The following is a 27,675-nucleotide window of genomic DNA, read 5'->3' on the forward strand; positions in this document are numbered from 1 at the left end:
CGTCGTCCACTTGGCAACGTGGATGCATTTCACATTGTACTTGTTACAGTTTTGGTCATATTTTTCCATTAATAAAGTAAACAATTATCAGATTCCTGCTGTTAAATGTTTATTTCATAAGATTTGCAGAATTTCACATACATTCATCGTTAATCGGTCGACTAAAACTTCTCAAATATCCCATTGTTGTGAAAATGCGAGGGTGATGCAATTTTTTTTGCTGTCTGATCTCGAAAGCCGCGACTAGCATCGTTGAACGGTTCTATTTTAAAAAGCGGTGAGAGCTTGATTAAGAAAATGCACCCTGGCAGCATTTCTGTTTTACCGATAAGGAAGGGGAACAAATTTAAAAAAAAAAAGGCCTCAACTCAAACCAACACCTTTAATAAACGAATCTAACGATTAAAAAAAGAAATAAAATAAAATAAAATAACCTCACATTCGTTATTTCTCTTATCAATATCTCCCCTATTTTGATAAAATCGAAGCAATCTGACGCAGGCGCAAATTCTAGGAAGGTCGCGGTTTGAAATATCAAACTACCAGTACTGTAAATAAAAATAAAAAATTAAAATAAATGAATAAATAAATAACTATATGGAATATTCGAAAACATCACGATACCTTTTAACTGGTAAAAGAAATGACCGAAAATAAAAATTGAACTTCTGTTCACATAAAAATGAAGCAGAAATAATATGATAAGTCTTTCGTTTTATAAAAGAAAACAAAATTGTGATTGTTTATGTGACCTTGACACAGAACAATCAATCCCTTTTTAGCTCATCCTGAAGTTAATCGCCGCATTCTTTCTTTTGAATCCCGACTTCGTCCGTAACAGTCGGAACTTTTTGTTAACGAAGATCGATGTTGCCATTTTGAATCCCCTTAATTATCCATTTGTCCCACTTTGGACAAGGTCGTTGCATTCACTTATTTGGGCACCATTCAAGCAATTGTTTTTGCAAAAGAATGGAGTGTTTTCCATTTTAAATGAGTTTGAAAATGAAGATGTACATAAAAGAATGACGCATGCCATTGTTGGAGACTTCATCCTCTCTGCAAGTTAAAACATTTTGCTAGCTTGCTACTGTTGAAAATGCTCTAAAATAATACAGCTGAGAAATTATTACGGTTTTATGCCTAAAACACTCTCCTCAGACATTGAAAAGAAATTTCTAGAACATTAAAAATTTATTTAAAAATTTTTAATTTAATAATTTTTAATGAAAAATAAAGGTTCGGGAAGCGATGTGAGTGTTACCACAAATGGAAATATAGCAATAATGGAAATCGCAGATTTCTATACATTGAAAAATTTTTTTGGGGGGAAACGAAAAGAAACATAGAATTATTTATTCGCAACTCCAATAAACTATAGGCGGTGCTGCAGCCACTGTCTAATGGCGGATGAAAAAGGTAAAACAAACAAATGCCGTAACTTGAAACTTGCTTTGACGCTTAGTGAATGAGAGTAATTTTTCATCGTGTTTGTGGGAAGCCTTCTTTTTTATTCTTCTGAAATTACATTACACCACAAACTGTCTGAAGCCTGTAATTTACCCCGAAGAAAACACGTGGAATGGAATGTTTTACCTTTTTCTTTAGTATCATTAATCACCGCAAGATAGCGTATTCGAGCTCTGGAGTTGCGAATTAAGAAACTAACGAAAGAGGTAAAACATTTAGTTCTACGTTTTTCCTTTGTGGTAAAATATCGGCTTCAGACGGTTTGTGGTGTAATGAAATTTCAAAAGAATACTAAAGAAGAAAAAATTCCATAAACTCCATGAGAAACTAGCCATTCACAAAACTTAAGAGCGGGCTATAAATTACGGCTTTTGTTGTACCTCTTTCAGCCTCCATTAGCCTGAGACTGCTGCGCCCTCTATAGTTTATTGGGATTTCAAGCAAATAACTTGTTCTAATTCTGGAAACAGTTTTACAAAATAAAATCAATCTTTTGCACGAATAATTAATATTCGTGCAAAGGATTTTTTTTCTTTTCTTTTCTTTTCTTTTTCTTTTTTGGTTTATCTCGAACATTTACAATTAAAATTTTTAACTGACATCTGGCAACTAGAATTTGTTCTAAAAATATTATTTTTCTTTTGCGATTAAACTTTATTGATTTATCTCGCAAACAATATTTTATTAATCAGAAAGTAAATTCATTGTAAGCTCATTTAAAATTAATGGAATACAGCACAAATTCGGATTCAGAAAGTGTTTCAAAATACTTTGAAGCAGAACAGTGGAATTCCATGGCTGAGTACGAAAAGTTCAGCTACAAGAATAAGAAAGATAACTTCGAATATCTACAATCTTTGGGTGAGTGTTTTATTTTCCAAAAACATTTATTTGAATGAAGTAATATTCCACAACGTTATATTTTTCAATAATCAATATAGTATTCTTCCATGGAACTTATTTTTACAAATTATTTTGGAAACAGCTTTTACATTCAATTAAATATTTACGATTAAGTGTCGCTTATAATTTTCGAATTTGTAAAACTTAAATGAAAGACTTGCACGTGTTGGAGTTTGAATATTAATTAGTATTTTATTTAAGTGAACGAAGTTATTGTTTTGATTTTTTTTGTCCTATTATAAATTTGAAAGTGAGTTTGTTTGTCATATTATCTCGAAACATGTGTAACATGAAATGAAATGAATGCATAATATACAAACACTTAGTATATTGTTATAATTATATTGAGATTTAAGAGGCAAAAAATTTTAAATTATGTGGGGTAGGTTGGTCCGGTCCAACGTGCACCACAAAGAGTTTACCAACCTACCCCAAATTCTTGGTTTGAAAAAATGTCATATTTTTTTTCTTTTTCACAAAAAATTTAAAAATTGCCTATAATTGTGAATTAAAAAAACTTACTTTAAGAAAAGAGTTCAATTTTTTTTCCCGCAATCTTGACGAAAACTTAAATTTTTTTTGCAGTTTTCTGAAAATTACTCAGGACTACTGAAATAACACTTTCTGGAATACAATTTGTTCAATATAACTGTACCATGTGATTTCCTTAAGGATTTGTAGGATCGTAGATGGGGCATTCCAAGGTATTTTTGACATTTATGTAGAGTCCGTAACGATCTTTTCCTACCAACACACCAGCTCAAATTAAAATAATTTGCAAATCAAACGGTAAATTAAAAAGTTATGGCAAAAAAAGGTGTCACGTTACGGACTGTACATAATGTCCAAAATATCGTGGAATGCCCCAGATGCTATTTGCTGTTCATAAAATAAAATATTAAATATTAATAATATTAAAATAATTGAGACCGGTCCAACGTGCCCCATCTCCCCCTATTCCATTGAAAAAAGATCATTATTTATTCAATTTTTGCTGCATCTTAAAGCCCTTAAAAAACTGCACGAGATGAACTTTTTCCGAAATTCGGGGAATAATTAGAAAATCCCCAAATTCTTCATTTCAAGTGGTTTTCAAATTCTAAACCGAGCTTATCTTGATTTTTAATGAATTATATTGCAACGTGCTTTCGCCAAGATAGGTAGTCATTTTGGAGTCAAAAGGGTACATTTTACTGAAAATATATGCATGAATATTCTTTTAGAATAAATGAATATGGAATGCAAACTGTTTTGAACTTCTTTGCTTTGAAGCAATTAATTCATTATCCTGCATGCATTAGGTGGAATAAAATTTATAATTTAATAACTTTCATTTTGGAAACAATAAATCTCCAAAAAACATTACTCGCAAAATAGTACTTTTCTTTGCTATTATACTTCTAAATTACTTCTAATTTATTCTAGTATAAATAGCCCTAAATTCAATTCTATAGTTTATCTGGTGCTTTCAATACATCACTGAGAACGCTTATTGATAATTGAATACACGTATTAGTTATGTTAGTTTTATGAAAGCAAACTGCGCCAAGTGCTAATGTCTGCACTGAGATTATTTATTTGTAACTTAGCATCCTACTACAACAAGCTGGTTGGTTAGCCAATCGTTTGCTAATACCAAGAAGGCAGCTAATGTAAAGCATTTAACTATAAATTTACATTTTGCTGCAATTTGAGTCATATCGCTTGATGCCGAAAGTTCTACATTTTGAAATTTCTGTACCTCAGAGCTAGACTGACAGTCAAAAATTGCGATTTTCAGTTTATTGGCCCATTGTATACAGAATTATGTTCCGCATCGAACCATGTGAAAGCAATTCTAAGAAATATATAATAATAATTATAATATTTATTTACCAGTGTTAAAAAGAGCGCGAATCCAACCTTTTGTATGCGCCAGACAAAAAATTTTCCTCTCTCCTGTAAAGTTGCGATTATGTGACTTACGTTGGTACGGCTCTGAGGTACAGATCTGAGAACTGTAATTTATTGTTGTGTTAAAAACAACAACAAAATACATCGAATAGACCTATGTAAACAAATAAGCTTTGGACTAAAAAGAAAAAAAAAATCGAATATTTGTTACACATGTTAAAGAATACTTGTTTAGGTATGATTTATGTTTTTAGGTCTGAAAACAAAGCCGCCGGAATTTATGAAGACCGTCAAAAATTTCAAATTTGTGAAAAACATAAGACGAAAAGGTATCTCAAATATGTACTCTTTTTTTCTTTTCATTTCTTAATCTTTACCAGACAAAATTTGATTTTGTAAGTAGGATTTTTTTCTTCACTTAATTTTGCTTTTAGCTATGCAAAAAACAAGAATATAGGTATAGCATATGCGTATATATTGTTTCAAGTTATATGTGTGTGTAACTTAGATATTAGCGTGTGATAGATTATCCTCCTACATTGACTTATTCCATAAAAGAAAAAAAGAAAAAAAAAACTTTCTAATAAACTTAAAACTAATGTGCTTAACAAAAATTTTCGTCACAAAGAATTTTGTCATTTAGCTATTTTTTCCATTTGTGATTTATCAGGTAGCGCCGATTTTTAAACTTTTCGAATTCCAGGTGGCGTTCTCTCCTATTAATAAACTTTCGTTCTCTTCTCTTAAAAATTCCATTCGTCCTCTAATTTCAATTGCAGTCTTTCCTACACAGGAAAAACTCAGCGAGCTTCGAAATATCGCTTGAAATATCCTCAAAATTATGTGAAAAAGTAACAATGAAATTAGACTAGTATTATCCAACATAGTTGGAATTCGAATAATCGCTGTTTTAATTTTAACTCTTTTAAAATTATCCGAAACTATCTCAATTCATCTTATCTTGATTTTGGTAATCGTTTTATCTTCTGTGGAATCGATCTGTGGTGTGGATTCTGTGGAGTAAACGATCTTAAAGCTATTTCGTATTTTTCTGCCGTTTGGATTCCATTTTTATAATTTTGTCTTTTTTTCCCTGTTCATTTTTATCTATCAATAAGTATAATAAGTATGTTGATTTTTCACTTTTTTCCGTTTTTTTTTTTTTTTTTTTTTTTTAAATTACAATTGGCATTTTCCCTTTCTTTTATTTGCTTTTTACTTTTTCCGAAATTTTGTGTTTTGTTCATTTTCCGAAGTTTTTTTTTCATTCTGGCTTTTTTTCTTTTCTTCGGTTGACGGTTATTGAAATTATATTTTTTGTTTTCGCTTTAGTGGCTTAATCTTCCGCCTATCAATTTCTTTCTTGCATAAGTTTCCTACCTGTGAGAAAGCTCTTGCTGATTGTTTGCATTCCTATTTGGTTCCTTATTGGTTTACTAGCAGTACCCGCACGGCGATGCTCGTGCTAAGAATTTAAAGGAAGTTCGTTGAATAAAAAAATCCACGCCCCCCACCCTGTTTTTACACCAAGTTCGCCACCTACGGCGGCTGTTTAAATAAATTTGGCAGCAGTATTAATTAATGGAAATCTTTCTTTTTCGTATTTTCTATACCTATTTCCAGTTGCGTTTTGTGTCATTCACCTTTTTCGCCAAACTTCGGCGGCTATCTAACTGTAGAATCTAGCTCTAATTTTTCTTATCCGTGTCTATTTACTTTATCCCCCCCCCATGCCCATTTCCTAATCTGAACAAAGATTATTCAAAGAACTGCGCTTTATTCATTTGACTCTAAATAGTGCAAAAAAAAGGCTCTCTCCTTCCTCCCCGTAGTGTGCAAAAAGTAGCGTTTGCAAAAAAAAAAAAAAAAAAAAAACTTTCACCATTTTAATTAAACTAAGTACGCAAATATGTAATGTGAAATAGATACGGCGAAACGTTCCGTGCTAAGAATTTAAAGGAAGCCCGTTGAATAAAAAAAATCCACGTCCCCCCCCCCCCTCCCCTGATGTGAAATGATCTTTTTTCTTGAACTAAAATTCGTACACACCCAAAAACCTATTAAGCCAAAACTTAAAAACTAGATTTACAATTGCTTTAAAACTCTTTAGCGAATGAAGCGGTTTGTTTTGCAATTTAAAATGTTTCCCAAATAATCAAAAAATACACCAAATAGTATCTTTCAAGTGTAAAATAATTCCTCAACTCTATTATTGTTTACTAGTGGCACCCGCACGGCTTCGCCCGTAATAGAAAAATTAAAGGTCTTTTGGTTCGCCTGTATATTTACAGATAATGTATGGTGAAATTTCTCGCCAATTGGCTTGTACCCATGTTACGGTTCCACGTTATGATAATTTCGTATCTCGCCAATTGGCTTGTGCCCATGTTACGGTTCTACGTTATGATAATTTCGTAATTTATGATAGTTTTTTCTTAAAATTGGAATAAAAAAAGAACCACATCGAATTTTCGAAAAATCGCTTCGAGGTGCACACCCCCATGCTACATACTAACTTTGTGCCAAATTTCATGAAAATCGGCCGAACGGTTTAGGCGCTATGCGCGTCACAGACATCCTACAGACATCCTACAGACATCCAGACATCCTCCGGACAGAGAGACTTTCTGCTATATTATTAGTAACTAGTGGCAGCCGTACGGCTTCGCCCGTAATAGAAAAATTAAAGGTCTTTTGGTTTGCCTGTATATTTACAAATAATGTATGGTGAATTTTCTCGCCAATTGGCTTGTACCGACGTTACAGTTCCACGTTATGATAATTTCGTATCTCGCCAATTGACTTGTGCCCATGTTACGGTTCCACGTTATGATAATTTCGTAACTTATGATAGTTTTTTTCTTAAAATTGGAATAAAAAAAACCACATCGAATTTTCGAAAAATCGCTTCGAGGTGCACACCCCCATGCTACATACTAACTTTGTGCCAAATTTCATGAAAATCGGCCGAACGGTTTAGGCGCTATGCTCGTCACAGACATCCTACAGACATCCAGACATCCTCCGGACAGAGAGACTTTCAGCTTTATTATTAGTAAAGAAAAGATGGATGAAAACTGAATTTGGGCCTCGAATTCGAGAAAACACTTTACTTTTTTTAGTATTTCATGGTTTACGTAATCATTTTGGAGATTTTACCAAAAACAACGCAGAGACTCGCCTTTATAGCAGACCAATGCAAGCTTTAACACATACGTTAAATGTCGCCGCAGTAGGACTAAATTAAGCCGAAGTCTCCTTTCTGCGCATTAATTCAAACATCATCCGCACATCACGTTAACCACGTCAAGCGGACAGACGAACGTTTTCCGAAAGAGGAGAAGCCTTCATATTGCGGACGCCCGTTTAGTGCTCTCACAATAGAGAGAAACCAACGAAATGCGACTCCCAACTCTACGGACGTCCGATATCTAGATTTGCGTCCCATTGACGGGTCCCGTACAACACGGATTGCTGTCATGGCAACGCCGGCGAAAAACTGGTTTTTGGGAGAAAAGTACGTCGGTGACGCGATGTGTGGACGCAGTGTACGAAAGATAAACCCTAAGTGTTGAGTTCCGCCAGAGAGACTTCTTTTAAAAGTTTCACAAAGCGTCATTTAAAACTCAATCTCGGCTTTAATTTGAAGGCAACATTTTATCTTTCCGTCTTTCACACACATCGTTTGAGTAATTATTTTGAGAGGTTTACCAAAAACGGTTAGGATAATTGCATTTATTGCTGACGAATCGCACACGGTTACATTTGGCCGTAGTTTGCTTTTTGCAACGTTTCTAAGCGTGATAATTCATTGCTCGAATTGAAGATTATAATTTTTTTTTACCTCTGTAAGAATTCTCTGCGGTTTGAGAGTCAATTTGATTTTTTAAGCCATTCGTTTGTGATTTAAAGCTAGAATTCGCTTGTCAGGTCTTCTGCGCATGTGTACTGCGCAAGATGGACCTAATGACAGGGCTTGTTTCCCATGGCCTCCACGGTCACCCGACCTAACGCCGTGTGATTTCTATCTTTGGGGGTTTATTAAGGACTGTGTGTATGTGCCTCCACTGCCAGCCGACCTTCCCGAATTAAGGAACAGGATTGAAACAGCTGTTGGAGCAATTACTAATGAGACACTTATCAAAGTTTGGGAAGAACTCGCATATCGTCTTGACGTGTGCCGATGCCGAGTGACGAATGCTGCTCACATTAAACACTTGTTGGCTATTATGTAAAACTGTTTGAGTTTTTCTTTCATTTGATATATCACTTGTGGCTGTAAGTTTGGTGTAATAAATATTATAACATGTTAAAACCCCGCTATTCATTTTGAAACACCCTGTATATAGATAATTTTCTCACTGGTGTTCGTCTAATCTGCTATTTTTCTTCTTAGCTGTTTGCTTATCTGCATCGCTGCTTTTATCGAATACCCTTTCATCCATAGCTCACTTCTTTTGTATTGAAAAAGGCGCTCCTTGCAGCGCCGAAACACTTGTTTGCAGTAATCTACAAGTTTTGGGCAATAAAACGAAATTGTTTTTAATTTTATCTTTCTGCAGAATGGTATTTATTTATTTCTGATTTGAAATGATTGTTTTTAGGTAATAATAATCTAAACATTAGCCCAAAACATAATGCACAATAAAAACGTTTAGAACGTGTCTGAAATTCGCAAAATGATGGGTTTCACGAGAATTAAATAATTCTCGTGAAACCCTCATTTACAAGCGGCTTTCCTGGGAAATTCAGAACGGTGCCAAGAACTTAGTATGTCTAAAATTTTAAAGTAGCATTATATAAACTAAATATGAAAAGAAAACTTAGGCACCTATCGAAAGTTTTCGTGAGATCAAAAAATCCCCATTGGATATTTAATTCTTGTTTTGTGCATTGATAAATGGTATTTATGTAATTTATGCGATGATAATTAGGATTATGTTAATGGTAATTTATGTGGAAATATTTTATTTGCGTATACTGTATGTGTTACGTTGCAGATGCAAATGAGGGAACGTCAGCCAGCGGATACAATGTAAAGGAGAAGGAAATTGTTCCATCGCCTCGAAATGGCAAAGAAAATTGTGATGATAGTCTGCAAGATTTTTTACCAAGCAACAAAATGTTAAAAATGGCTTCTTCATTTCTTAGAAATGGAAACGAAAAACAAGGCAGTAATTCTTCGGTAAATGCAGATTATGATTAAAATTATTTTTGTTGAACATCACTAATTAAACACAAGCTAGTTTTCTGCGATGTCGTACTAGATATAATGCTCATGTCTCTGCCATCCTTCTTTTTTAATATACTAGCTGCGTTGCCCGGCTTTGCACGGTCTACCTTGAAAATAAAAGTTATGTCAAGTGACGTATATTAAGTAAGTTACCTCCCTATAGCCAGGGCTAAGGCAGAAATACATGAAATACACCGCCAGCTCAGTCAATTCCAGCCGACGACTGCAGTTTCGTGCTTATTCGCACTCGTCAGCCCAGCATACGAGTGACTGAGCTGGAGTTGGAAAACCTCTTAAGGAAGCCAAGAGTGCCAAACAAACTGGTAGCTAATACAGAACTAGCACTGACCAGACAAGTGACCGAAGCAATGGTTCGGTTCAACTTGACTATTGCAGGCAAGGTAGGTACATATTCAGTAAGTTACCGCCCTTTAGCCAGCACTAAGGCAGAAATATATGAAATACTGCAGTTTCGTGCTTATTAGCACTCATCAGCCGGGCTGATGAGTGCTAATAAGCACGAAACTGCAATCTTCGGCTAGAATTGACTGAGCTGGTGGTGTATTTGTAGATTGGCTACCTCTACGGCCTACTGAATACTCCCTGAATGTCGAAAACAGACTGCTTCTTTACACAACTATCATACGTCCAGCTCTAGTTTACAGCATACCTGCTTGGGGGTACGCTGCCAAAACAAATATTGCTAAATTTCAAACCATCCAAAACAAGATTCTGAGAAAAATATTCAGGGCTCATTGGTATGTCTGAAATGCTATCGTTCACAATGATGCAGGAGTTAATTATCCAAACGAGTTCATTATCGAAACATCAACTCATTTCTTAAACCAAACTTGAGAATCATACCAACCCCTTAACCAATGGACAGGTATTGTACGCCTTTCACACAAGTGGAAAAAATTTACCGTCCGATGCTATGTTCATCCCCTACTCTTCCCGATAATCTACTGTTCTAGGACTAGCAACCCTAGTATAGTTGGTGACCTCTGTCACTCGCTCTCCTTCGTGAGAACTGCTACAAACTGCCAGGACCGGCACGACAGTTTGTTTTTTGCATGCCACGGCATTGTATATTGAAAAACAAATTTTTTTTTATGTTTCCTTTTTTTCATTTTATCTTTTATACCTCAATCATGTATACATGTAAATATGTAAATAGAATGTGCCTGAAACGACTCCTTTTTTTATTATTTTCTCCTCCCTTCACCCCACGATCTCATTCATGTTAACTCCTTAATGTCTTATCTTTTCACACAGAGTAGAGAGCTTTGCTCTAGCTCATTATATTTATGATTTGTATCTGTACCTGTGTCTGTATCAGGCATGGGAAAGGGTAACGATCTTAGCGAATTTGGTAGAGGGCAGATTGTGATGGCCGGAAGAATCGAAATGAGTATCTCAGAAACTGCAAGATTAGTAGGTTGTCCACGATCTGCCGTTATTAGTACTTATACAAAGTGGGAAAATACGGGAAAACCAACAGTAGGCGTAAAGGTGTTGGACGGTCACGCGTCATTAAAGATAAAGGACGTCGGAGACTAGGCCATTTGGTAAAGCATAATTGGAGGCGGACAGTTGACCAACAGACAGCTCAATATAATGCAGGTGCGAATGAAAGTGTTTCCAAACACACAATTCAGCGGACACTGTCAAATATGGGACTGTGCAGCAGACGTCCTACTCGTGTGCCTCTATTGACCAATCATCATCGCCAACTATGCCTACAGTGGGCCCGAGAACATCGAGACTGATCCTTGGATGACTAGATAAGAGTTGTTTGGTTCAACAAATCGCGATTTCTCGTACATCTCGTGATTGTGCGCCGTCTTCGAGGCGAACAGTTGCTCCTGTCTTGTACCGTTGGTCGTAAACAGGCTGGTAGTGGCGGTGTTATGGTTTGGGGGACTTTTTCCTGACAGGCTCTGCCTGGGGCCCTTAGTTCTGGTAGAACATTCTATAAAGGTTGTGGAGCATCTGAACATCACGACAGATCAGGTGCACCCGTACATGTCATCGGTCTTCCCTACTGGAAATGGCATCTTCCAGCAGGATAATGCCCCAAGTCAGAAGGCTATAAATGTTCTGGAATGGTTCCAGCAGCATGATGAAGGATTCCAATTACTGCCCTGGCCACCAAATTCACCGGATTCAAATCCTATAGAGCACATTTGGGATTTCATGGAAAGGCAGCCGAAACATCACCATGACAAGATATTTCAACTTTGTTTGACCACTGCATTAAAATTTGGTACAATATATCTCCAGACGTATACCAAGAGTTTGTGGCATCCTTGTAAAGACGAGTCGCAGCTGTTTCGCAGGCCAAAGATTGCACATTGCGTTATTCACTGGGTGGTCGCTATGTTTTGGCTCATCAGTATATATGTTCTAGGGCTCGACCGATGGCATTTTTTGGCCGATGGGCCGATGCCGATTGTTCAAAGATGGCCGATGGCCGATTCTTTTGCTCCAAATGGCCGCTTGCCGATGGCCGATGGCCGATGCCATTGGCCGATGGCAAAAAATAAAAAAAAAAAACTCTAACGGAAATAAATTGCTAAGATTGTCAGGGATTTAAAGGATCATTTATTCATTTAACTTTATTTCCTTTCTACGAATAGAGAATTGTAATCACAAAAAAAAATCAGATTTCGACCTAAATTTCTATTTTATGATCACCCAATTTAAACTTCACAAGTTTTTTCGGCACATCTGTACATGCATGATGTACCTAAAAACATATCGACGACCGAAATATCCATTTTGAACACATCAGTTAATTATCGCAAGTTCTCTTGTGATGTCTTCATTCGCGTAAACTTGCGTCACTGGCTTAAAAGTTCTAGCACAAGCTGTATAAAACCTTACCTTCAATAGTTCACATTACCGAAGCACATCTATCTACAAAATAGTCACTTTGATCGACTATGCACTTCTGCCAACGTTCGTATAGCTTTTATAGAAGCACTCTTGGCATCCATTTTTCGCAACTTCCTGTAAGGCCTCTTGCGCTGCTGCTTTAAATTCATCGTGGGGAAGCAGGCGACTTTCATGTTGAGGATGCATGGTTCGATAGGTCAATACTCTGATATAACAAACAAATAACATAACGTATATTCAGTAAATTACCGCCTATGCCGGGCTGATGAGTGCTAATGAGCACGAAACTGCAGTCCTCGGCTGGAAATGACTGAGTTGGCGGTGTATTTCACGTAAATAACATAACGTTTCGTCGGACTTAGCTCTGTGTGTCTTTTACCTGTTTCCAGCAAAAAAAAAAAACAGTTGCTTGGACGCCGCTTTCTTCCGTCAGGAGAAGATAAAGCTGCATCATAGAAGGTAGCGAAAAATGGCTTCCAGGAGTGATTCCAAAAGTTATAGGAACATTGACAAAAGTACGTAGTCCTTCAAGGTGACCCTTTGAAGGTGGATGTGCTTCGGTAATGTGAACTATTCTGGATAAGGTTTTACACAGCTTGTCCCCGAACATTTGGATCGTACGACGTACAAACTGTATAGCGTGTAGTTATGTTTCTCCTTTATGATGAAAGAGAAAGAACAACAACCACAAAAAAAAAAGAAAGAAAGAAAGAAAGGAAGGAATAAAAAATGAAAAAAAAAAAAAAAAAAAAAACAGAGACACTGTTTAATAACCAATTGAATTATTTTTTAAAATTGAACACATAACTAAGATTTCGGTAATGATGTATGGATTTAGGTACATTATACATAGTTAAAAATTTTTTAATAATGTTGTTTATTCATTCCAAAAAAAAAAAGGAATAAAGTATAAAACCGTCAACAAATTGCGCCATTAAAGTGAAAAGATTGCACGTAGACATATTTAGTCATCAAATTAAACATAAAAGGTAACAGATAAATTATAATATTAAATCATAATAGGAATACTTTTATACTTTTTAAAAATTTAGGAAAATAAAAGTTTGCATTTTTCATAAAAGCTATAACAGTGACATAACTTTTTTGCTGAAAAAAGAAATTGCCATGAAAAGAGGGAGGTTCTTAATACTCAGCTACAATAAACAAACTCGATATTTAAACCAAGTTAATAATAACTGAATACATATACTACTTGATCTGATGTTTGCACACATAATATTGACCAATTTGATTGTTTAATCTTTTATGAAGCACTATAAACAAGTTCAAATTATATTTTTCAATTCAACAATAGTTTTCTGAAATTTAAAAAATTGCACAGTAGAAAATCCTTGAAATTTTTCTATAACATATTATTAAAAATATGATGAAAACAAAAATAACTTATTCATTGATTTTATAAAAATACATAAAGATAGTTACTTACAATAGAAAAAAAATCGATCGCTATAAATGATGCAAAAAAGATGGCGCATTACGAAATATAGGTTAAACGAATATGAGAAATAGAACGCAAAATGACATTTCTTGAGCAAAATAAATAACCGCTAAATATTTAAGAAATGCTTGAAACGACGAGGGGGGGGGGTCACCCTCTGATTTTGGAACAACTTACAATATTAAGCTATGGCCTTATTTTTTTTAGTACAGAGCCGCTACCACCAACGCCTCGGAAGAGTTTCTGAATCTACTTCAGCACTTCTGAAGAAAAAAATCAAAAGTCTCTTTGATTTCCGAATTAAACCACTATTCATAAGTTTTTAATCAATTTCTTACATTAATGCTCTAAATTCTTCCTAAACAATAGATAAAGTTTGAAAAGAAATCTAATTTTATGAATGGTGTTAGTTTTAAACAACTCCGAAGTACAACGACTAGAGTTTAATTTCAGAAATAGAGGGAGGGGGAGGGAAGGGGGCACGCAAGTGTTCTCGGAAATACAAAAAATAGTAGTAAAAAATTGAATTCAAAATAATCATAAACATTGAGCAGAAAAACCCTTTTAAAATTTGCACCCGAGTTTTTTTGACATGCAGTGGCGGATTAAAAATATAGCAAATGTTGCAATTGTGCGGAAGGCCCCATAACCATAGGGGCACCGAAGGAGTTACCAAAATGCTTATGATAAATGGTTTACAACTTCCGTGATAGAGAAATAGGGCCCCAAAATGTATTTCGACGGGCCCCAAACTAGTAACTCCGCCGAAACGATACAGAAAGGACTGCATTACTGTGATTCATATTACAAATATCGAAAAATTAAAAATTACCGTCGGTTCAACGGGAACCTAACAAAATGACACAAAAACCGGTTTCGCCATCTCATATTTGTTTTCAAATTGATCTCCAACTCAGCAATGTATCACCAAATGATCGGCAGTCTGAGACGCTGTATTAGTTTTGCATTGAAATAAGTAATTAATAGCCACAAAAAATGAGTAAATACAGACTTTTTAGAACACCCGATCAAAAACAAAAAGTGAAGTGCACAACCGGAACGTACGCACACCCCACTTGCGAAATTTAACCTTCTACAGCTTACCATTTTTGAGTTATGACTTATGAGAGATACATACGTACATCCAGCCGCAAAAAAACAACGCAATAATTAACTTGTTTGGTACCTGAATGCAGTATCAAAAATTTTTCCAGGGGTGACTAAAATAGAAATTCATACTGAAATTTAAGTAAACAATTTTATATTAAAACAATAACTCCCTTTACTTTGTATTAAAAAATAAAACAGCAAAGGTCCTTTTTTTCGAAAACATCGGCCAATCCATCGGCTTTTCGATGTTTTTTAAGGCCGATGGGCCGATGTTTCCTGCAAGTTAGCATCGACCGCCGATGCCGATGTCTAAATTGTTGAACCATCTGCGCCGATGCATCGGTTGAGTCCTAATATGTTCTTTGGTTTATTTATATAGATTTTATACTTTGCACTTTTAAACATCTCACCAAATAAGTAAATAAGGGGTTCTAATGCAAGAATTCGAAAAAGTCCGAAGCTTTTGTATTTTTCACGTGTTACGCAGCGGTGCAGATTTTTCGAAACTACAAACTTGGATTCACACTACCCTAACTAATCAAAACAACATCCGTCCATCCACTATAATATTAAAATCTGTTCGCGTCTGTCTGTCTGTCTGTCTGAAGATCTATCTTCTCGAGAACCGCTACGAATCAAAAGTCAAACGAGATACCGATCAATTCGAAATTTTCCAAAGAAAACAATAGGACCAATTTCGCAATTGTGCGACTTTAATTAGCGAAGATATTAATTAAAACGTTAATTAACATAACGTTATTCAGGAATTTTTATTTCTTTCCTGTTGCCATTTTGCATATGGGTGAGCAAGTAAAATTCTAATAATTCTTTTAAAAGAGATTTTTTTGGCTGCTGTCCAAATCTTAAAACAACGTTTCCATCTAGAATTTCATTTTAAATTAGTTTAAAATTGGTTGCCCTATTCGGACATAGCTTTTATTTTATCGTCTTTTTTTTTTATTTTTTAAATTCAACGTTCTTAACTCTTTTCACATATGAAAGTTGTTTCTTTAGCTATGTTTATTGATTGTAGTGTAAGTTTATCATTCACCGACCTCATATTTTGATACATTTAGGATGTGTGACTAATTATGTTTATTTTGTTGGACTTTTTCCCGTCACATGGGTGAGTTTTCGAATTGTAATATCTCTTTTTCCTTCCTGTTGAAACACAGTTTGTAACGTTAAAAAAAGAACATGTTAAATTAAGATTGTTTGGATTTCTTTAAGCGAAACAGAGTTGAACAAAAATTATTGTTTTAAGGATTTTAACTAAAGCTAAATTGGAATCTGATGACTTGGTATTAAATTTATGCTTATTGGTATTTATTTAGTCTTGGTGCTTCAGTTTCACGTAATCAACCAAAAAGTGTGTGTCATTTTATGTAAAAAGCTGATTGTAATTGTAGATAAATTAGTCTATCAGATGTAATTCATTTTAACGTGAGTACAGATTATAGTTGATAATGCATATATTTTCTTCTTTTGTGCTTGTTGAAAATACTCTTAACTTGTATCATTGATAACTATGATTAACGTTAAAGAGATTTCTGCCAAAAATATGCTCTACTGGTGTTTTGCAAACCTTGCATTACGCGTATTTATTTATTCCTTAGCGCTTTAGAAACTGATGTCAGAGTAATACAAAAACATCAATTGGACATCTCTTTCATTTTTTAAGTAGCCCGTGCAACGCCGGGCACGCAGCTAGTAATATTAAAAAATCTGTGTCCCCTTAGTTTCGCTGACACGAAATTTTCTTTCCCCCTGTTTTTTAGTTTCACTCTTACCTTTTGATACATGTAAGGGAGGAGGGAATTTTAAATGTCTACGAAACCGGGTGTAAAACAAAAAATTAGAAGTACATCGAGCTTTGCAATTTTAATGTCTAATTTGACTGACAGCTAATATTATTATAACATTTTGCATCACTGTCGGAATGACTTCTTCAAATAATGGATTTTTTAAATCTGCATAGGGGATGTTTTTTTACCCCCTTTCCTTTATGATTATTGATTTTAGAAAACAAACGTTGTAATGTCAAATATTAAATAATAGTGCTAGTTGAAAAAGACTTAAGACCATAAATAAACTAAGTTTTCTTTCATAGCATTTCGAATCAGAAACATTCTTAGAGAGGAACCAAACATATTAACAGGTCGGAAAAATTTAAGCCGGAAGTAGTTTTTTACCAGTGTTTGGATTGTGTGGATCAACATTGATGGTGCTCGATGGAAAAGTGAAAAACATCAAATTCGTAGGAAATATGGTGGGTAATAAATACGAGAAGCCAATTAGGACTTCTTCAATGTGCTTCTTATTTGAGAATCATTCACCAGTTTTCAACTGAAGTTGATTTCTAACACAAACGACACTTCACGAATTTTATTTTATAACGTGAGCTCGAGTGTCGGTTCATTAATGCAACGCCTGCTGCGTATTTGAAATGTGCGTTTTACAAGTCCCCACTCATCATATATACTGAAATGAGTCTTATCCATAACTTATCTAATCACACTGCATACCAATTTCCGTAGCATTAACGTAATTTTTCTCTGCTTTTTTTTTGTGCATTTATAACTAAAAGTTTTTAGTACTAAACACACGTTATCAAAAGTATTCACAAAATGCTCAAGATTGATTCAGATCAATATTTTAATTTTTACAGACAGGGAACAGCTTTCAGTAAAACATTCTTTACAAAATTAAGTTCACAGCGATCATTTTTAAAATACAAATATTTTTGCAAAAGTTTTCAGAAACACTTTGTATGAATTTTTAAAATATTTTTCCAGTTTGAATTTGCTGAGAAGTTCTCTTTTCCACCTCGAAAACAGTATCTACAGGACATGATTCCACGGACTGAAAAGTTTTTGAAAATCTTGTACTCTTTGATTGCTAAGTTGGAAGATGATTTGAAAGATTCAAATTCAAAAGGTAATTTTTAGATTCTTTTAGAGTTCAAGTTTGTAGTTGAAATCCAGTGAGAAGGAAAGGGATGTAAGTCCCAAAATTAAAAATTTGGTGATAACCAGTACAAATGGCTTCCTCTGCTCTGTCTTGGGACAAGTTGAGCTAGTACTAATAGTAGCCCTGGTTGGTGCTGCTATACAGCACGATTTAGAAAAACTTTTTAATAAAAGTCTAACTAGACCCACAACTTTGAACGCGATTAACTCAACACGTGAAAATGTCTATTTACATTCCTGCTTAAAAGCGCTATTCTGCCGTGGGCAGGTAAACGGCAATATCTGCATAAATGAGTATTCAAAATACTTTAAGAAATGTGTGTTGGATTCAGTACTAACCATAGGGAAATTTTGAAATTTTACTTTTTTTCAGCGGAAACCAAATGAGCAAGCTTGTACAATAAAGCTAACGTACAATAGATGACAAAAATGCAAAAAGAAAAAAGAAGAAAGAAAAGTTTACCTGCCCATGGCAGTGTTGGAGAATGGATAATTAAACTTCGAAAATTAGTGATGTTAAGTGACAGTTTCAAAAGTTTCAAAAACATTGTACATTTTGAAAAGTAAGTTATAGAAATATCGTTCGTTAGCTTCAATGTTTTATAAAACCAATTTCTTCGAAATTTTGCTAAAACATTCTCCAGTATTGCGTTTCTGTTTGGAAATTTTTTTTTAATTATCATCAGCTAATAATGTAATCTCAGTAACAAACATAGAGTTTGTTTAATATATCATAGTGGAAGGGAGGATTGGGGTGCGCCGTGAAATTTCTCCTTGTCGGAAACACTACAGAGAAATGTCACTGAGTGACATTTTAGTAGTACGCTGGAATGAGGACATTTGCGACTACGCTTGAATACGGACCTTTTAAGAGTATCATTAAGTTACATTCATCATTTTTTTTATTAATTTTAAGACGATCTTTTCCATTTCCAACAAAAAATTTCCATTTTTACTTTTAAGGTAATTTTTCGACTACAGAAAACAAGTTTATGTGATTATGAGGAACGAAGCAAATATTTTGGGACGTATATAAAACTTATTTCATAAGCCACAAATTGCTGATGTAAAACTTCTGGCACGCAGTGACTTTCCGGCTTTACAAAGTGTTTATAAATGGCTTCCTCTGCTACAAAAAACGTTAAACGAGAACAACAATCAACCATCAGTGAGCTCAACCCAGTGAGGGATTTCCTTTCAACCAGAGCTGCGGAGTCGGAGTCGGGTTGATTTTGAGGTAAAGGATTCGGAGTTGGGAGTCAGTGATGCAAAATTCCAAGAATCGGAAAGAGAGAGAGCAAAATTCCAACTCTGCCAGTGCTTGCGCAGTTAGAGTCGGAGTCAGACTCATTTTGCGGTGAAGGATTCGGAGTCCCCGACTCCAATTTTCCCTCCGACTCCGCAGCACTACTTTCCCATTTCATCGTCGTAAAAAAATATTTCGCTTCCCTTTCAATGCTTCTCATTTTGAAAAGTTTGGTCATGAAAACGAATTCATAATTAACTTACGCATGGACTGAAAATACCTACTGAGAACGAGAGAATCTTTCGCATGCGACTACTTTTAGGAGCTAACATTACCTGAGTACTCTTATCCTACGATTAAGTCTAGAGTAAACAACTGACATTTTTTTTAAATTGGTAGTTGTCCCTTAAATGACAAAAAACAAAAGCCTGTAGTCTACATTTATTGATTCATAGACTAATAAAGATCACTGTGTGAAATTTAGAAGTCTCAATTGAACGAACTATACCTTTTATGAATAAAAAGTCTCTAGGCGCGTTCTTTCCTATCAGGCTTTAAAGTCAGATAATTCTGAAGACTAATAAAAGTCTGGAAAATCGCGCTCAAACAAATTTCCGTTAAGCAACATTTAATGTTGTTATGCGAATGAATTTTGAGTATTAATAGTCATAACATGAGACATCTCGGAGGTAGAAAAATTACCATGAGTATGAATTAGTTATTTGAATAATCTTTTTTAATTAATGTGAAGATGAAAAATGAAGAAAAGAATGAAAGAAATGGTTGACCTTCATTTTAACTCGTACTTGTTCGTTGATGTCGTTCAAGGAAATGAAAGCAGTTCTGTTTGGCAAATCATTTTAAACACAGATTGCTAGGGTAAAAAGAAATATGTGAAAAAAACTGTTGTAAAAGTCAATTCAGAAAATTAATTATAAATTCAAATATAAAAATCAGAAAAAAATTAACAGATCCTTTATACTCATTAAAGGCTTTACTGAGTTGTTTACTTTTGCCATTTTAGTTCAAAAGCTCTAATTTATTAAGTAAATACAAAAAAAGGGGGGGGGAGAAGAACAAGAAAGGCAGAAAGAAAAAGAAACGACATAAAAAGGCAAGAAAAGAATAGCATGAAAAGAAAAACCAATACTTGATATGTGGTGCAAAAAACTTCAGCAATGAATTAAAGCATTCCATGCTTTTTTAACTTGAAATTAAACTTGCTTTATCATTTTTTAATTTTAAGTGATATGTTCTCTCTTGATGAATGAATTGAGGTTTTCAAAGAAAGACCGTTTTCGTGTGAAAAAAATATCTGGCATTGTTTATGGTTTTTTTTTTTATTTTACTAAAAAATATTGTCCCTAAAAACAGTTGGTACATCAAAGTTTAAAATATAATGTTACTCATCTGTAAATATTCTGCAGAAGACATTAGTAATTTTCTGCTGAAGTTTTGACAGATTTTTATCCTCCGATTTTTTCTCAGTGTGAAAAACATTTATTTTTATTTGAAAAAAAAAAAAAAATCATATCACATGAATGCTAAAACTCAATTTTTTTATTCATCAGAAATCAATAAAAAAAGTAATTTAAAACAATACTTTTGTTATATTTCTGATTAAGACGAAATAAGTAAGGTAGATGCAGGTAATAAGGCCTACCTAAGGAAAATTTGAAATAAAATAAAAACTATGCATCCGAATCACCAAATTGTAATATCAATTAAACATGCAGATCTATTACTAGAAAAAAAAAGCATGAAATAAAACGTTTTTTAAGACCTTGTCATTATTCCATGTTATACTATAGTAGGGTAATAAGGCGTAAGAACTTTAACACTCTTAAATAATCAAAATAAGCTTCTAAAATTGATAATTGAGATCAATTGTAATATACAGGGTGATTATAGTTAAAGTTCCATTTTCAAAACGCTGTAAAAATGAAACCACTGGTCAGAATGACGTCAGATTTCAACAGCATTTTATCGACGAAGGGGGAAAACGTATGGAAAATGAAAATTAAATAGTTGAAATTTTTAGTAATAGATGGCGCTGTAAGCATCATAATTTAATAGCGGTCGTTTATTCTTTCATCAAATTGGTCTTTAACTGTCGTGAGACTGGCACAAAAAATGTTCAATATGCTGTCCCCCGCTTTCTGAAACAAGTTAAAATCGAGAAACAGTATGTTCCACAACTGATCGAAGTTTTTGCGGGCTAACGTTTAAAATGTGTTGCGCAATGCGCGCCTTCAGCTCAGTTAAGTTTGCAATCGGAGCACTGAACACAACAGCTTTCAGATAGCCCCATAGCCAAAAGTCACACGGGTTAAGATCAGGTGATCTGGACGGTCAGGCTGTATGGAAATGGCGCTGATAATTCTAGCATTTCCGAAATGGCGCTTCAGCAGCTGCTTCACTCGATTCGCGATGTGCGGAGGTGCGACATCTTGCATAAAAATGACTTCATCCACGCATGCCACGCTGCTGTAGAGCTGGAATGACGTGGTTGCGCGAAAGGCATTCACAGCGCTTACCAGTTACGGTACAAGTAACAGGATCAGAGGCACCAATCTTTTCGAAAAAATATGTAAATCAAGACAGCTGTCATGCGCACTAAATTATGAAACTTACAGCGCCATCTATTGCTAAAAATTTCAACTATATATTTTTCATTTGCCATACGTTTTCCCCCTTCTTCGATAATATGCTGTTGAAATCTGACGTCATTCTGACCAGTGGTTTTATTTTTACAGCGTTTTAAAAATGGAACTTTAATTATAATCACCCTGTATATGCATTAATCATGCTTAAAGTCTTCAAAATGACAAAAAAATTCTTTGTTCAACAACCGTCCGGGCACTTAAAAGTTATCTTTAGTGTAATATTACAAAAAGTTCTTTAACATTCAGTCGGACGATTTTTTTTTATCCGGGCAAACAAACCGCGTCGCACTGGTTGCAACAAGTGAGTAACATGTCGCGATCAGTGGTTGGAAAAAACTACATTTTTTTTTGTAGCGAACTACAACTACAACTACTTTAGCACAAATGTAGTTAACTACAACTACAACTACTTTTTTTCAAAATGTAGCAACTACAAACTACTTTTGAAATGTAGTCGCTACTTCGCTACTTTTTAAAAATTAAATAAATAAATAACATACACATACACACCGTTTGAGATTGAATGAAAAAATTAACAAAATTTTCAGATTGATAAATTGGCTCATTTGAACATGGAATATTGCTATAAATTATTTATTCTTTCTTCCTTTACTGAAACGATTCGTCAATCGAAACATTTTTTACCAATTGCACGAATATTCCCTGCAAGAAAGGATTTAAAAGTGGAAGGAGTTCAACCTTCAAATTTTTAATCCTTTCCTGACAGTAAATAGTATTTCATTCAAGAAGAGCTACTCGGCTACTTGAAATTGAGATAAATCCAATCGTAATTTAATTTAAATTTTACATAGACGACATACATATACATAAAATTGATTTAGATGATGAAGTGCATCAACAAAAGAGAAAAACTTAAATTTTTCATTATATGAGTTAATTTTAAAGGAACTTATATTTCATAGTTAGGGATTCATAGGATAACATTAGTTATTTCATAAGAATTGATTGCTTTTGAGCTTCAAGCTAGGGTTCCAGACCTGGACACCATCTCTTTTCTTACGCCCCTGATAAAATGAAATAACAGCATTTTTCTATTTTGCCAATAACCTCAAAAACTCACAACATTTAATAATTGACTTTTAATATGTTAATATATCAACACTCAATGAGTAAAAAAGACAAAATAAAGAAAAATGAAAAATATCCCAATCGGTACTACTAATTATCCGAAACATGAAACATAACTAAAAATGATTACTTTACTTCAATGTGCAATTTTTAACAACAGTGGACTAGGGCTACAACGCAATTCGATTAACGCGAAATGTCTATATAGAGCGAGTTTTACTCGAGGAACTAATTTTGCAGCTGACACGAATTCCTCACCCGCTACACGAAAATTTTCTTAACGGAAGCGCAGGGCTGATATCACCTTCTTTCTTGGGTACTAAATATTAGTTTGACTGCATGTGCAAATGGCATTAATACCGAAAGCTTTTTGCTTAACGGGCAAAGTTTGCAGGAAACGGGAAAAAAAATCGTTTCTTGCTTTTTAAGTCATGCTCTATTCAAGGCGAATATTGGGAAAATGTGAAAGTTTCTATGCCAAACAAAATAATGGCGTCAAACAGATACAAACACATGACGTCAAAATTATATGTTAGAGGTCAGCTTGAATTTTTCAGTCTTACGAATCTGATTGGCGCAACTTTTACTCGCGTAAGACTTGCACCAGTCAGATTCGTTTGAAAATGCGTTTTTTTTAAACTTGATTCAAAAGTAGTTTCCAGAAATCGCTACAAACTACTTTTTTTTGTAGCGAACTACTCGCTACTCTACTTTTTAAAAAAAGTAGTGCGCTACACTACAAACTACTAAAAAATGTAGCTACTACAGTAGCGTCGCTACTTGTAGCGCGCTACTTCCAACCACTGGTCGCGATCTATATGAAGTGTCCTCTATTGAGTGTTAAACTACCTACAAATGCGTTCTTAAAAGAATACGAGCATTTTAAACTGTATTTTTGTTGTTCAGGCCTTATTAGCTGACAGGCCTTAATAACCGCACCTACCTTACTCGATGTAAAACGAAAGATGACAAACGAAAATCTTCCAAATAATTGATATTTTAAGCGTCTGCTGGAGGAGGAAACACGATGAATTTTAAGGAAATGTTCTTAAACTGAAGGTCAATACAAAATTTTGCAAAAATAAATAAATAAATAAAATATACCTAAAATCATAAATTAAAAATTTTTTATTGATTAAAAAAAAGGGGGGGGGTGTCCAAAATCTAAAAACTTAAATTTAAATATATCTTTTCAAAAGTTAGATGTCAATATATTAGCTCTATGGCAAGTTAACAAGTTATATGATTTTTCTTGCTATATTTCCTTTGTTTAAGATATTTAGTTAATCGTTTTCAACATTTGGAGTTATTTTTTCCACCATATAATTCTATCTACTTTAATAGATATAAATATTTCAAAATGATTGTATCAATGTTAATACTACAGTGCTGGTAAAAAAAATTGCAACACCCTCGCATTTTCACAACAATAAGATTATGTGAGAAGTTTTGGACGATCAATTAACGATGAATGTATGTGAAATTCTGCAAAACTTATGAAATAAACAGTTAACAGCAGGAATCCGAAAATTGTTTACGTAGATCGGGGCTGTTTCCAGGCCAAGGAAAACTGCTGACCCCATGCTCATCTTTCCTTTTCTGAAACTGCATGTGAGTTTAGAGAAAAAAAAATTACTTAACCCCATGTCAATTTAAGTCTAATGGCAGGATAAAAGTTTCTAAATTGTTACTAACCAGTTTTACCCTATGGCACGGAACAGAATCATCCTGGAAAATGACGTTTGGAACTGAAGTAAAGTGATTCCGGACAGTAGGAAGCAATTTCTCCTCCAAAATGCAATATACACCCGAACTTTTACTGTTCCTTGCACAAAGTGAAGCCCACCAACTCCTTGATCAGAAATGCATCCCCCAATCATCTGGGATACGGGATGCTTGACTGTGTGTTGAATGTAGTTGGAATGATATTCCTCTCCTTTGCGGAACGGGTGATGCATTTTTTTTTTACCAACACTGTACTTCCATGGTACTTGGAAGTACATTGGTATGGTGTTGGTACATGGTTGGTGGTTGTTCCACTGTACTTGGTACACGAAAATCAGAAACTGAAATTAATGTTTATCAGCATTCCCGGCGGAAATGGAAAAAATTAATAAATTCAACGCTAGCCAAAGCTTGATCCTTGATCAATAAGCTTTTGCGATGTTTTTTCACGGAACTGCCAGGACTTTGGTGGAAAAACTGACCATTCCACATTTAATTACTTTGAAAATCTCCATCAATACGATATGTATGTTCCACACACACACACACACAAAAAAAGACGGGCAATTGGGAGAATTTCTTCTTTAAAAGGGTGTCTCTTAATGTAGGACGAATGTTCGATGAGCCACTATCTCGAAGGCCTCGCACTGTTCGGCTATAGAAGGTGTAGATAAAACCCTAAAAGGTCACAAAGTTTCAGAAAAAATTATGAGAGGTGTCACGTATTTGACGGTGACTTTCACCAAACTCTTCCGGTGTCTAGAAGAACGTGTGCAGATATACTTCAAGTCTGATTAAAGTCGTCTCCTTTACAATCTCTGTATCTCAAGAGCAACTCTAAGAGCCCGTTTAGGAGATGGTGGTAAGCATTACTATAGAGTCTTTTAAGACAAGTTGGTAAAAATATCTGGAAAATGGTGTCAAAGCACAGTAGATGAGTAGAGAAATTCTCTCTGAATGATTTGATCCTCAATGTTTATCCTGAAACCAAGACTGAAAAATAAGATACATTGTATATACGAGAGGGATATAGGTTTTGCCCCCAACACTGTGCATCATCTAGAATAATTCCTTAACTGCCTTAATTCCCCAGGATTTCTCTTCATGCTTTTAAAATTAAAGGCAATATCTCAATAATTTTATTGCGCTATTTTAGTTTGTCTAACCTATGCAATGGAATTTAACCCCAATTAAAATCACTGAGGAGTAATATGATTTAGACTAAGAGTGTTGTTCTTACATCGCCTGCAGCAGATCAGTTGACTCATATTCCTTGCATCCTTGTGGCCTTTCCATATTTCTTTTTCCAATTTAAGTGATTACAACTCCCAAAAGTTCTTATGAACGTTATATATGGGAAGATTATATTGCTCAGTGGGAATTATGTGTTGGTCTCTTTTGATCAGGAAATGAGGCAAATCAATTTGTTTCATACCTCACAAAAAAAGAAGCAAAAAATGTTGCTTACTATTAAATTTTAAATGAAAAGTACCTACGTAATATTTTCTAAAGATAGATCATTTTTTAACCCGAACAAGGTCGGGATGGGCAGCTAGTATGGTAATAATGTAGGGGAGAGCTAGGAAAGGCCGTATCCAGAAATTTTTCCGGGAAAACCTGGACTCGCACATTGCCCTAACACACATACACACACATATATACATATAAACAAACATACACTCATAAAAATATTTACATAGAGATGTTTTTTGTCTCTATTTTGAATGATTCCACTGTTGGATTGTTGTTGTTTTTATTTTAATTTCTTAATATTTTTTTATTAACCTTTGTAGTGTAAGGATAACAGTCCCTTTAAGTCGGATGCAGAACATCCATAATTTCAGGAGGTCCGGGGGTTTCTCCCCCCCCCCCGGAATTTTTTTTTGAAAAATATAAAAATCTGTGTTTTGAGGCTTCGTATGGGGTAACTGAGACTACAAAAATATGAAAAAAAAAAAAAAAAAGGCAAACAAAAGTGGATACGGCCCTGGAGCTAGGTGATATCGGCTAGGTGAGAAAGGAGTTTAGTAAGACCCCATTTGGAGTATGCTGTGCAGTTTTGGTCGCCTTCACTGAGGAAATATATTTGTGTATTGGAAAGGGTTCAAAAAGGGTAACTAGACTAGTAAGGGGATTTTCAGATGATACCAGACTTAATATGTTTAATATGTATAGCCTGGAGCAAAGAAGGATCTGAGGGGACATGATCCAGTTGTTTAAATTTTTATCAAAATTAATGATGTTAATGGATTAAATTTTTGTACCGAAAGCAGGACAAGAGGTCGTTGTTTTAAGCTATTCAAATCTCAAGCTAACAGGAAATAGGGAAAAACTATTACTTTAGTAGGGTTGTGAGCACTTGGAACAGCTTAGAGGAAGAGGTGTGAACGAGCAAGGGGTGGATAGCTTTAAGAGGGCTATTGATCTTCCTTGAGGACTAATAAATTGACTAGGACCAGCCTAACTGGGCCAAGAGCCTGTTGCTGGTTGTCACATTTGTATTTGTATATTTGTAATTAAATGGAGAACAGCGATTGGTCTTGAAATTTCATATAATACTGGAAATATTACTCTAAAATCCGTTGTGAGAAGCCAAAATCACATCTTAAAGTAATGAAAAATGAATAGTATATACGAGTATTTCATTTTACTACTTTGAATGACAAACATTTTAGTAATGTTTTTTTCTTTTTCCTTTTTATTCTAGAAATGTAATTGAAACAAAGTTGGGAGCTTTTGAAGATTGCTCAAAAATGTTCTCGAAATAATTCATGATGTTTTTCTAATATTTAGTTGAAATAAAAAATATTGATACACTTTCTTTTAATTGATTTTACTACTACAAATGTGTATAAATTCAAACTTGTTGCACTTAAGTTTCATTTAATTGCGTTTTGACTTAAAAATTTTAAATTATGAAATTTAAAACATGTTTGTATGTAGTAAAGTAGGAGAGTCTAAACCTAATTAGGATCACAAATCATAGCTGGTATGGGCAGCGAACTGTGAATCAT

The 27,675-nt window shown here is 34.5% G+C and overlaps 1 protein-coding gene across 1 annotated transcript; it reads left to right on the forward strand.

Annotated features, from left to right (window-relative positions):
- Positions 1–4,543: 4,543 nt before the first annotated feature.
- LOC129220882 (uncharacterized) lies at positions 4,544–27,474 on the forward strand. Its single transcript, XM_054855320.1, has 4 exons — positions 4,544–4,595; positions 9,267–9,451; positions 17,762–17,903; positions 27,369–27,474. The coding sequence occupies exons 1-4, from the start codon at positions 4,547–4,549 to the stop codon at positions 27,374–27,376; spliced, it is 384 nt and encodes a 127-aa protein (XP_054711295.1). The 5' UTR covers positions 4,544–4,546; the 3' UTR covers positions 27,377–27,474.
- Positions 27,475–27,675: the final 201 nt, after the last annotated feature.

Source organism: Uloborus diversus, chromosome 1 (assembly GCF_026930045.1).
Source record: "Uloborus diversus isolate 005 chromosome 1, Udiv.v.3.1, whole genome shotgun sequence".
Taxonomy (NCBI): domain Eukaryota; kingdom Metazoa; phylum Arthropoda; class Arachnida; order Araneae; family Uloboridae; genus Uloborus; species Uloborus diversus.

Bases quoted from the DNA above. Each gene is read 5' to 3' on its own strand.
- LOC129220882 (XM_054855320.1), top strand. From the start codon at position 4,547: ATGAAGACCGTCAAAAATTTCAAATTTGTGAAAAACATAAGACGAAAA. The intron at 4,596-9,266 runs GTATCTCAAATA...GTTACGTTGCAG, and splicing joins GAAAAACATAAGACGAAAAG to ATGCAAATGAGGGAACGTCA. The intron at 9,452-17,761 runs GTAAATGCAGAT...ATATTTTTCCAG, and splicing joins AACAAGGCAGTAATTCTTCG to TTTGAATTTGCTGAGAAGTT.